General features: G+C 48.0%; 1 protein-coding gene across 1 annotated transcript in view; it reads left to right on the top strand.

The window, feature by feature from the left end:
- The window catches only part of KCNH6 (potassium voltage-gated channel subfamily H member 6), a 108,971-nt gene that overhangs the window by 53,813 nt on the left and 42,493 nt on the right, over positions 1-12,665 (top strand). Inside the window, exon 4 of the mRNA XM_054993502.1 lies at positions 1,419-1,627. Coding sequence (XP_054849477.1) covers positions 1,419-1,627 — 209 coding nt within the window. The remainder of the gene's footprint in view (positions 1-1,418; positions 1,628-12,665) is intronic.

Raw genomic sequence — 12,665 nt, 5'->3', positions numbered from 1 at the left:
TAGTACTTATTCGGTAGAGATGGCAAAATCGGAAATTAACTGCATACAATTTGATATGTTTTGGACAAGGCTATATCATAAATGAGCGCTGGGATTACTGAGAGTGCTTGTGCTTTCAGCAGAAACATTTCCCTTCCTGATTTGTTTCCAAACATGCTGCTTTCTCATGCGCTGTGTACATCCTTTTTCCTATTATATAGCCACTGGTTAATATTAAATAAAGCTAACCTGAACTTGCCAAATGCCAATTCTGCTTTTAAAATGTTACATTGCTAAATATTCTGTTTAGCACAGTAAAAAAAACTTGGGCGGATTCTACAGAGTCCCTGCTGTTTTATTGCTCTTGCCTGCCAAATCATTGACTCTTTCTAGAGCGCTCCATGAGCGCTCAAGGAATTGGAGGATTTCATACATCCTAGATCTGGGTTTTTCTCAACTCTTGTTTTTTAATGCATTTTTAATTAAAAGAGGAAGCATGCATTAACATGCCAAACTGGTAAAAAACATAATATCAAAACATTAAAGGATATGCAAAAATTTTAATGAACGGAAAGCCTGTGTGACTGGTCCAAGGTCACCCAGTACTCTTTTATGGCAGAAGTGGGGATTCACACCTTAATCTTCTGCGTCTCAGTCCAACACTCTAACCACTAAGTCCACACTGGAAGGGGCTGCTGTGGTGATTCCAGGTACAAGGAACACAGGCAAGCAAAATGGGGAGGGGAAAATGGGACCCATTTGGAGGAGCAGCACTCATTGCTGGGCATGGTGGCCTTGAAAGCATTTCCAGTCCAAATCTCTTCCCTGGTGCTCTGGCCAGAGGCACACACCAGCTACTGCCAAACCACACCTCTGGCATTCCAGGCTGTAAGCTCCAGTGCCCTGTGTCTGTCCCTGCAAAGCCAGGCAACAAAAATCATTTCCACTCTGAACTTGACTGTGGAGGGGCGTGCTGAAAATCCTAAGAACTAACCTGCAGCATCAGGAGCGAGCACTGAAGGACACTAACCATATTTTTTCCAGAGGAAGTTCCATGTGTAGTTGCTGCTTACTGATGCTTAGCACGTATTGGGCAGGATGAATTTATGAAGAGCTGAAAGATGAGCTGAAATGCTTTGGTCAAACTTGTCTGTCAAAGTCCCCAGAGTCCCCCTTCCCCTTTGAACTCCACGGTGCCTGGAAGGGAGAGGGAAGAGGACCGTGAGCTGCCGGTCCCTCTTGCTGTGCCCTGCCCCATTTGGAAAGGCCACTTTTGATTCTACAGAATGAATGTCTCTTATTTCGCAAAATCTTACTTCCAGCAAGCGCCATACTGAAATTGTACTTCATGAACATGTGGCGTTTTGGTGTTGATATTGTCTATTGTGAATTTTGTGGGCCACCCCATGAGACGGTCTTTTAATTCCCTTTGTCCTCAGAAGCCTCCCAGATCAAGCCCAGCCAGAATTCCACATCAGACTCGGACCTCATGAAGTACAGAACCATCAGCCAGATTCCACAGTTCACCCTCAACTTTGTGGAGTTCAACCTAGAAAAACATCGCTCCGGCTCTACCACAGAGATTGAAATCATCGCACCGCACAAGGTGACAGAGCGCACCCAGAACGTCACAGAAAAGGTCACTCAGGTATGCGGTACAAGCACACCATATGGGATGCCATGACCCTGAAGCAAGAGTTTTACTCTCAGGACAAGAAGGGGCGAAAGGGAACGCATCCAGATACAATGGAGCAGATTTCTGCTTTGTCAGTCCAAATAATCTAACATGTGCAAAGATATGGGAGGGGAGCATGAGAGTCGCTGAGAGACACTAGCCTTTTGTTTTAAAGAATTAGATCTATTCATTGTGAATTTGTTTGTCTGTATGAGCCAGCATCTCTAGAAACTCCATGGTCAAGGGCAGTGCTGGGGCCAAATGATCTCACCCCATCAGGTTTGTGGGTTTTCTGGAGGCTGGTCCCTATTGGAAGCAGGATGTCATACTAGACGGACGTTCGTTTTATTGTGTTCTTATTGTGGCCTGATGGACTTTTCATTCACTTATCTAGACAAATTTATTTTTGCACCCCAAGTTCTGTGAAAGCCCCTCTGAGGCAGGATGCTTCCCCAGCGCCTTGTGTATCTGGGGGCCTGAGGCAGGAATCGCACACCCAGCTGCATTCATGGGGGAGCTGCTAGGCAACAGGGCTGATGCCTGATCATCCGTGACACCATCTTGTCAATACTGGGTCATTAGCTGGCAGGGAGGTGACAGGAATGGAGCCGACAGGCCTGTGCTGAAGGCTGGATAGGAAGGGCAGTCGAGGGACATGCTTCTGTCGGGGATTCACACTGCCATGATGTCCGTAAACATCAGTTATGCAGGCTACGAAGGAGCTAGGAAGATGCCTCAAGATCTTTTGTTGTTTTTTATATCTGACGTGTGATGTAACCCATAATATTCTGTTCATATTGAAAAACGTGCCTTCCCCGCCCCCCACCCAGTCCATGGCCCTTTTCACACTGCTTACCTGCTGCTGTAACAATGCGAAATATCGCAAAAAAACCACGGATCATCGCGTTTTTTCACACGAGATTTGCGCGACGTCACGCAAATCTCGCGCGAGAAAACGCGATGTTCCGCGTTTTTTGCGCGGTATTTTGCATCGTTGTGGCAGCAGGTAAGCAGTGTGAAAAGGGCCCATGTGGCTTAGTACACACTGAATTTAATTAAACAGCTTTCCTCTTTAGTCTAAAACCACACATGCCTTTTCAAGAGCTGTAAATTGCCCTTCCTGCAGGGTCAGCAATTGATACAGAATCTGGAATTGTGCCTTTCTGGTTTTCATACATGTGCACCAATCAGGCCATGCGAAGCAGAATCTAAGTTCATTGAAGCCAATGAGATTTGAAGGGTGTAGTACTACTTAGACTGGGAAAAGTTAGTGGAATTGACGCGCGTTTAAGTGTATGTGTGGCATTGTGGTGTGCTGTGTCCTCATGATGCAGGGTCACCTTTCTGGATTAATTGCTTTGTTCATAGAAAAGGAGGGGAAGAAGGAGAAATGTTTGGCACTCCTGCTATTTCAAGGGACTCACAGTGAAATCCTAAGCAGAGTTACTCCAGTTGCAATAGGCTTAGAATGGAGTAACTCTGTTTAGGATTGCACTGACAGTTAGTAAACAGAAGCTAAGCCTCTTTGCCCAACAGAAGGCTATGTAATAATGGTAGGGAAAAGAATGCAAAATTAGTCCTGTCCAAGCTCAACCATGCTTCCGTAATGTTAAAGACGGACTACTGCACTATTCTTTATATGGAGCTGTGCTTGAAGATAATCTGGAAATTTTTGGTACAGAATACAGGTGCTGCTCTATTGACTGGTGATACTCCTATTTTAAAACAGTTTTATCGGTTACCTGTCTATTCCTGGTTTCAATTCCGGTTTACTTTTAAGTTCTCCACCGCCTGAGACTCACATATATAAGGTGAAATATATATATATTTCTCACATATATAAGGTGATGCCTTTCCCAATATGCTGATCCTGTTTCCCCTGCAATTTATCCTGGTTGTTCCCTTGCCCCAAAGAGTTAGATCTGCCACAGCTCAATGATGGGCATTTTGCTGTGTGTGTGTGTGGGGGGGCATCTTGGGTTCAAACTAGGTATTATACTTTTTAATGAGTAGGTTCCAGGGTCCAGCTCATGCTGTCCCCAGTCATACAGGAGCTGTGGGAAACTGCCTGTTAAAAAGCCGCAGGGGCCCGATTCTTCTAACTCGGACGTGCAGCACCTAAATAACAAATAACTCTCCTGGACCTGTTGCAGCAGGAGCCCTTCCTCATCCCCCCCCCACTGCAGCCCCAAGCAGAATCGGACCCCTGTGGCTTTTTAACAGGCAGTTTGCTGCAGCTTCTGTGTGCCTGTGGGGAACACAAGTTGGGTCCAGGGAATTTATTTCTCTTGAGCTTTACCAGAGTGCATGAAGTATATTTTCTTTCAGTTGAGCTCTGGTACGCGGAGTCAGCCACATCAGCAGAAATGCTGAGAAACGGAGTGCATGGAGAGAAAGCTGGAGGTTTACTTCTTTTACCCTTCTATTTTCATAAAGGAGGAGGAGGAGAAAGACAGCACCCAGTGCTTGGCAACTCACCCCCCTGCCAATTCACAGGCCTGTGGACCATCTCAAGCTGCTGCTAACCCTCAGCATTATTGCCCCTGCCCAGATGAGTCAGTGGATGCCCCAAATTGGCATTTGAAGGCTGGAATGAGCTGGATGAGTGCTGGATGACTGTAATCATTTTGCAAAACACTTTGCAGATAAAACGTCTCACATCCACTCTGACTTAGATTCTGCATTATCAGTGACAGGATCAGATGGCACCAGGGTGCTGATTGGTCCAGTTGTGTGGCATACTATGCAGCTTGCCCAGTCTGAGGATGTGGACAGGATTCTTTAAAGTTTGAGACCTACTGCGTGCTGGTACGATCTTTGCCCCTCCTGGCTGCTTAAATATGCTGACGGATGGTGATGGCAGACTGTGTCTGAGAGACAGTAAATGCCTCCCTGAGAGAGGGTTGCCCATGCCTAAAGAATAATTACTGTCCAGTCTCAAATGTATCATTCCTGAGCAGAGTGATTGAACAATGGTAGCTGCCCAGCTCCAGGGATTCCAGAATAAAGTAGATTGTTTGGGTCTATTTCAGTCTGGTTTCAGGCCTGGTCATGGGACTGAAATGGCCTCGGTGACCCTGGTGGATGGCCTGTGCCAAGAGATGGACAGGGAGAATGCAACTATTAATTCTATCGAACTTCTTGTGGCTTTGGGTACTATTGGTTCATGGCATCCTTCAGGGTTTAGATGGGGAGGCACTATTTTGCAGCGGGTTTGATCCACCCTTGGCCTCTGGTTTATGATGTTCCACAAGGTTCTATCTTGCTTCCCCTGCTTTTCAACATCTATGCAAAGACGCTGAGAGAGGTCATCTGGAGATTTAGGCTGAGTTGTCACCAATGTGCAGATGACACTCAGCTCCATCTTGCACTTCCAGCAGATCCCAGGGAAGCTGTGGAAACTGTGAAGAGGTGCCTAGAGGCAGTTTTGAGATGGAGGAGAGCTAACAAGCTGAAACTTAATCCTGACAAAATGGATGTGCTACTGGTGGGGGGAAGGTTCGACCCATGAATGGAGCTATTTCCTGTTCTGGGTAGGATTGCACTCCCCCTAATGGAGAAGGTGCATAGTCTGGGGGTGCTGCTGGACTCGGTCCTCCTGTTGGATAAACTGGTGGCAGCAGTGGCCAGGGGCATCTTTCACTGGCTCTGGTTGGTGGACTAGCTGGGGCCCTTCCTGGATGAGAAGGATATTGCTACTGTGATGCATGTCCTGGTAACATCTAGAGTAGATTCCTTCAATGCACTCTACATGAGGTTGCCCTTGAAGGTTGTCTGGAAGCTACAGTTGATACAGAATACTGTACCGTGAATGCTTACCTGGGTTGATTGCAGAGACGGTATCATTCCAGCCTTGTTCCATTTACTCTGGCTTCCAATTTACATCTGGGCCCAATTTAAGATGCTGGTCCTATATGGTTTGGTGCCAGCATACCATAAGGACTACCTTCTACCACCTACCAGTCCAGGTATCTTCATAGGCCTTGCTTCAGGTGCCCCTCCCATCTGAGGCTAGACTAGTAGCAACTCAAGAAAGGACCTTCTCAGTTGTGGTGTTGAAACTCTGGAACTCCCTCCCCAGTGAGATTTGTCTGTCTCCCTTTGTCATTGTCTTCTGCCAGCAGGTGAAGGCTTTTTTGTTTCATTTGGCATACTTTCAGTAAACTCTTATTGCCCTTTTCCCTGGTTGTATTTTTTTAATATCTATACATCTTTATTGTGGTGGGAAGTTCCCTCAAGTCATAGCTGACTTATGGCGACCCCTGCTGGGCAAGAGACTAATAGAGGTGGTTTGCCATTACTTTCCTCTGCATAGCAACCCAGGTCTTCTTTGGAGGTCTCCCATCCAATTACTAACCAGGATGAACCCTCCTTAGCTTCTGAGAGCTAATGAGATCGGGCTTGCCTGGGCTATCCAGGTCAAGGCCTATATGTCTTTATTGAATTATTTATATATATAAAGACAAGTGTCCTGACTGACTCATCAACGCCCAGCCCCAACCCCTGGACCTAGAAATGTGAAATTTGGGGAGAATGTTCCTTTTATGATGTAGGGGCTCACTAAGAAGGGATTTTAAGAAATTTGCCCCCAAAGGGGGTAAAAAGGGGTAAAATGTGTTTTTCGATAGGGATACAGATTCCCTGTGTGGCTGGGAGGCTGCTCATTCTCCTCGCCCCACCAACTGCCAACTCAGCTACTCTGCCCTGAGGTCATTTGCATATGCGGTCTTGATGGGTCATCATCACAACATTCTAAACAGTATGCAGGACACATGCAGTACTTAGGACACATTCAATGATTCCCAGTCATTGAACGTGTCCTGAGGTAAAAATACACCTCCCTTCTAGGGTTGCCAATCTCCCTGTGGGGCCTGGCTTTTCTGTGTGACTGGCAGGCTGATGGGTCAGCTGTGGAACTATGTTCTGAGGTAAAAATTAGGTCAAGGAAACTGCAGACAGTTGAAGAAAGACAGTACAAGACTTCTGAAAAGGGATTTTATATAGAAGTCAGTATGGCAGCTGAGTTTTAAAATGTTCATGGGGAGATAGTGCACAACCTTTCTAGGGGCCATTTCAATGCGAACCTCTCACATGGACCTGCCCAAGTGCCCATCACACCACCCTTCCCTCAATCCAACTCCACCTCACACCTCTTGCAGCCATCACCTCTTGCTGCCTCTTGCTGCCAAGAAGCCTCCTGGCAGACGTTGTGCAAGATATACCAATGCTAAAAGGAGGAAGCAACTTAAGAGATGTGGCCAAGAAATATGCACATCGTACTCCTGTGGTGCACTGAGCAGCAGTGGCCAAGTACCAGCAAGTCTCACGTCCAAGGGAAAGGTGACCATTCCTGCAGGCCTGGGCACAGTAGTGATGACCCTAGCAGACCTAACAGCCACAATACACCCTGATATCATCACTATCATGGAGAAGTCCATGGACAGGCTGTGCAAGCATGTCATTCTGACTCCCAAGAATGACAAGGCTGCCATCATTAATGAAACACAACTTAACTCCCTCGAAGAGGCAAAAATGGAGTACAGATCTGTGGACTCAGTGGTGCAAATGGATGATGCAGTCCACTACCCTGTGGAGTTCCTCAACATGCTCAACCCTCCTGGCTTCCCAGTCCACAAACTTTTCCTCAAAGTGGGGGCTCCAAAGTGGGGGGAAACCACCAATGAGGTCTACAAAGAGGTCCTTCAGTAGAAAAAAAAGTTTGTACATATTTTTCACTTTATCTATTGCACTACACTCTCTTCCTTTTAAAATTCTCTTCAAAAAATGTTACATTTAGAAATTCACTTCATCAGTTTTAGGCATCAACATGCTCCATTTTATTCAAACACTTTTGTGAAGTGCGAGTACTATGCTATTATACTACAAAACCAACTAAAAAAAGACCCACAAACCAAAAAATATTACATACCCATAAGTATTATAATGGGATTTAAAGTAGTTAAATATCGTAGCGAAGCACAGATATCAAGCTAGTTAAAAATATGTACATTTTAAATGCTGTTTTAAATGCCTTGATGTTCACCACCTTAGGGACCCTCTTTGGGGGGAAGGCAGCATATACAAGATTTTAAAATAAATAAATACTAAACCCAAGCACAGTCTGGATCAGATTGGGCTGTGGGTCCAAAACCAGGGAGGAAAGAGTCATCTGCAAAGGGCTGTACCACCCCACGTTTAAAAAGATTTCCTCCAAGCATGTCTCCTGCTACCCGACCTTGGTAGTGCTGCTGGACCCGTATTTATGGGCGGTGGTGCCTTTGCTCACGGTTGGTTGGTGCGCTCTTGAAGCTGGCCTCAGTTATCCAGGGTACGGTTCCATTCAGATTCAATGACGGCGGGACTGCCTTGGAAGACTGTCCGGAAGCTTCCACTGCTGCTTCACCCAAATGCCAACTAGTTTGCAAGGCATTCATGCCTGGTTGTTTGGTCCTCCAGGGAAACTGGCTGGCAGCTGCATGAAAGAGCTTGCTGGACGAGATGGGTGGTCTGATCCAGGAGGGCTCTTCTGATGTTGTTCTGAGCTGAAGTCATTCCTCCCTATTGACTTCAGAGTACAGTTCAGGGTGCTGGTTAGCACCTTTAAAACCAGAGCCATTTGGGAGGCAGAAGCAGGGCCACTTGCTCCCGGAGGATCCTGCCCACCAGGGAAGAGCTGCCTCAGAGGCAACAGGCTATCTTTGCCCTCCCAGCATGCCCAGAGCCTCCTGCTCCTCTGCCCGCTTCCTAGCCCTGTTCTGCGGTGGCCCCCCTCGAGTGCTGAGGTTGAGGCAGAGCCGCCGCGGCCGCCGCCCTTGGGGACGTGGGGGCGGATTGGCGCGCGCCTGGCTCCCTGGTCCCGCGAGGGCTCCGGCGGCCCCCTGCCTGCGAGCCACGCCGCCGCCTGTGCCGCCGCCTGGCCCGCACACGCGTCACGCCACCGGCCGGAATGAGTCTGAAGCTCGCGCTGAAGCCGGTGAGTGGCGGGGGGAGGGGGGCTGACCGGGACCTTTCTGGCCCGACGACTCTGGAACGAGCCTGGGACCGCGGCTGCCGGGCGCTGCGGGGCGCGGAGACTGGCGCTCGTTTCTCTGTCGCGCTCCCAGTGTGGGGAAGGGCGAGCGGGACCAACGCGGGTCGTGAAGCGGCCAGAGGAGGCTGGGGAGGCCCGCGGCTGGTTGGCGGGCGGCGGGGCTCTCCGGGCGCCTCCAGACTCCGCTTTGGCGCTGAAAGGCGGGCCGGAGTTGTCGGGTTTTGCGTGTGGGGGTTGCCGTCGTCCCGCGCGGAGCCTCAGTCGGTGGGCCACGCGGGCAGTCCCCGTCTTTGCGTCCAAGTCGCCTCTTTCTTCCACTGCGCCTTCCAGACCGGACGGGGGTTCGAGACCCAGCGGTGATTTTTCAAGTAAAACTTAAAGCCGACCAGGACACCACAACGGAGCCGGGCTTTGAGTTGCGCGCGGAAAGCCAAGGCTTCTCTCGCTGGGCTCCGCTGAGTCCGTCGGCAGAACCCCAAGGAGGCAGGGAGATGCTCGAGAGCGCTCTCGGACGCGCTGCCCTTTCGCTGGGTGTAGGTCAAAGGCAAGTAAGCGCTCAAAATGGTAGGTCCGACACGACGGAAGGCAGCCCGGAGATGGAGGAGATCGCCGCTTTGTGGGTGGTGGGTGGGAGGCCCAGGCTCCGAAGGAGGGAGGGCAGGACCAGGTGGCCGAGGGCAGGGAAGGGCTGTTTGCAAAAGTGCAGATTAGCCATGAACAGCCCCGAACAAATCTGAAAATGTTACAGAGCAGAATGTGACTTTACAACAGTGTTTACTGACAGTGTAAATGTTTAATCTGGAATGTTTAGTCTGGAAGTTGCCAAAATCTTACATTTATATAGTTGTATTAAAGGGCTGGGGATTTGAGTTTAAAAATAAATAAAGAACAGAAGTATTTCTTTTAAAGAGGTAGAGTGATGTGTGCATATTGCAGTTAAATGTAGCCCTTCACATTTCATAACTTTAATTCAGACTTCTGAATATTTGACTCTTAATAACAAAATCCATTTCTTCTGCTTAGAAGACCAGAGAAATATTGAATTTCTCTGGACTGAGCAGAAGGGGGTTGTGCCACTTGGTGCTTGAATAGGTCAGTCTTTTGCCTCTGCAAAGAAACTGGCCAAGAAAAGACGTATCTTTGGAGCAGGCAGTTCCCACAGGCTCCTTGCTGTTCTTGATTGTCTTCTTTTGGATCAGGTTTTCTACTCACGCCATAAAACTCACCTAGATAAATGTGTCAATTCTAATGCACGACGCACTGGAAAGGACAATAACCCCTGTCCAACAGTTAAACAGACACCTTCACTCCATCACTTTTGGATTTCACAGAACCCATCCGCTACACCACTCCCCATATAAGCTCTCCTTGTAGCCACTATGATAAAAACTTTCTTCAACAGGGAAGAGAATAATTTCAGGAATTCAACACTGCCTTTATGGCTGGGATCTTACAGAATGGGTGTCCGGAAAAAAATCTGTTTTGGTCGAAATTGTGTAGACAGCAGTGTAGTTCATCCTGTTCTGGAAAGCATTTGGTGAACAGTTCTGTTTTTGATACATCTACAGTCTTATTAAGGTTGCTACAAGTGTTACTCTGTTTTTTAAAAACTCTGTTTTTCTGTGTTTTGTTTGTAACCCTGCACTATTTGTAAGCCAAGTTTGAACTCGATAGAAAGATGGGGTGGGGGTATAAATGGACAGACGAGTTCTGTAAAATGCCAAGGCAACTCATGCCTGCAACAACTCACTTTGGTCCCCTTGACCTCCTTTGTATGTATCTCCATCATCTTTGTTGCCCTGGGGAGGTCTTGAGAGATAAAAGAAAGAATTTATCAGAATCCATACTCTGCTGAGAACAGCTATTGGAAAATAACCTCACAAGCCAAAAAGCTGGGAAAGTAACAAATACAGAAGTTCATGCTATTTGTACAAATATTATTTATGCACCTTATGTGAGAATAAAATTAGAAAATAGCTGAGACCGTCTTTGATGAACTAATTGCTATGCAGAAGTTTTCTTCCAGTTTCACAAGCAAAAAGTTCAGAGCTTTGTAGAAAATGTGTGTTGTTAAATTCCTGCTCCATGTCTAGTGTTGCATAGAAGGAGGGTGCTAGTTTTTGAACTATGTATGCAGTATTGTTTATCAGACAGGATGAAAGGGTGAGAAAGCTGACTGGCCAACACCAAGCTTATGGTCTGGCTCTAAGCTTATGGTCAGGCTCTAAGTCCAGAGGACAAGCAGCTGCCCCAGTGAACTCAGGGAAGGCTTGGTGTTCAGGGGGGCTTAGACGAGTAACTCAGTTTAGGATTGCAGCCTATAATGGGGAGTAGTAGTATTTCTGAGGCTCTCCTCTCTTCCCTTGTGCAGATGTAAGCTTTTGCAAAAATCAGTGTATTGAGCCATGCTGGATCTCCCTCCCCAGCAGTGGCTTTGAGCTTGTGCCACCTTGAACAACTGACAGGACTCTGGAATTGACGTGTTGTGGCATAGGTGGCCAAGTAGGCTGTCCTTTCTCACCAGTATAGGCCAGTATCAACAATCAAAGAATGAGGCATGCATGGCCCTTCGCCAAGTGTCATGCCACTGCCAATGAATCCTGGCCCAAGGCAACATTTTTATGAGCCATTCTCTGTAGTTTGCAGTGTGCCATGATGCTATTCTGCCCTGCAGTTGGGGGCAGGGGGAACAAACTGCACAGAAGTCAAGAAGATCCTTTAGACTATTTCAGTCACCTTCAAATTCATAGAAGCTGGTCAACACCTCGTCCAGCTCCTCAGCTTTCTCCTGGTAACAGGCTCCATGAAGATCACATGGTTCTTGCACACGCCCTCTCTCCACTGATTCTTGGAACAATTGGATTTCTCTCCGCACACAGACAGTCTGGAACTACGTAGTTGGCCTTTTGCTCATGATTGGTGCTTTCAGTTCAGGAAGAAACTATTGATGGGTTTTGATTTTGTCTCCACCATGAATGCCCTTTGCAATATTGTCTCTCTTGCCTGGATGTGAGTGAGAGAGAGAGCAAAAAGAGATGTGAGTCGGAGCTGAGTAGTGGACCAGCAAGCCCAGTGGGAGAAGATCTTTGACACCTGCTACTTTGGTAGCATCCTCAGATGGCTCCTGCAACACAGCACCAGCTGTCATTTTGCTAGCATCCGACCCCTCCCGGCCCAGTCCCTCAACAGTGATATTCTTCCTCCATGGAAGCTTACTGCTGTGCAAGGGAAGGAAAGAGAAGCTTGGACACGCAACTGCTCTATTGAGTAAGTTTTTGCCCCATGCCGCTGCGAGATGAATCCACAAAGTTTCCAAGTTGGTTCTTTGGTCTGTCAACATCAACAGGGCTGCTTCCAGGTTTGGGGGAGCTAAGGGGACTTGGGGCAAAGTGTGCCTGCTGCTCCTTCCCCTGCTGTGCCCACTGCCACACCCTCAACTTCCAACCCCTTCCTGTGCACCCTCATACACTTTTCCCACTGCCTGCTTACCCTGCCCACTTGTGAGCCTTCCTACCATGCATTAGCACATCTACCCAGACTTCTGGATACATGCACTGCCCAATCTACCAGGGAAGGTCACACAGATGGTATGCAGCAGTGCCAGCAAGTGGAGCCACCATCTCTATGCATTTTCTCTGGCAAAAGAAGTTGCATAGATGGCAGAAAGGTGGACGGGAAGCAGGGGAGGGCAAGAGCAAGTGAGCAGATGGTCTGGAAGGAGGAAGTTGGGGTGGTGGTGGTGGGCATGGCAATGGGCCCTGACAGAAGCCCTGGACCCTGGCAGCTGCTCTGCCTTGGGGTATATAGAGAGCCAGTTTGGTGTAGTGGTTAAGAGCATGGGACTCTAATCTGGAGAACCGGGTTTGATTCCTCTCTCCTCCACTTGAAGCCAACTGGGTGACCTTGGGTCAGTCAGAGCTTCTAGGAGCTCTCTCAGCCCTACCTACCTCACAGGGTGATTGTTGTTGTGGGGATAATGAT

Source organism: Eublepharis macularius, chromosome 12 (assembly GCF_028583425.1).
Source record: "Eublepharis macularius isolate TG4126 chromosome 12, MPM_Emac_v1.0, whole genome shotgun sequence".
Lineage (NCBI taxonomy): Eukaryota > Metazoa > Chordata > Lepidosauria > Squamata > Eublepharidae > Eublepharis > Eublepharis macularius.
The sequence above is the reverse complement of the archived record's forward strand: the minus strand, read 5'-3'. Positions and strand labels throughout refer to the sequence as shown.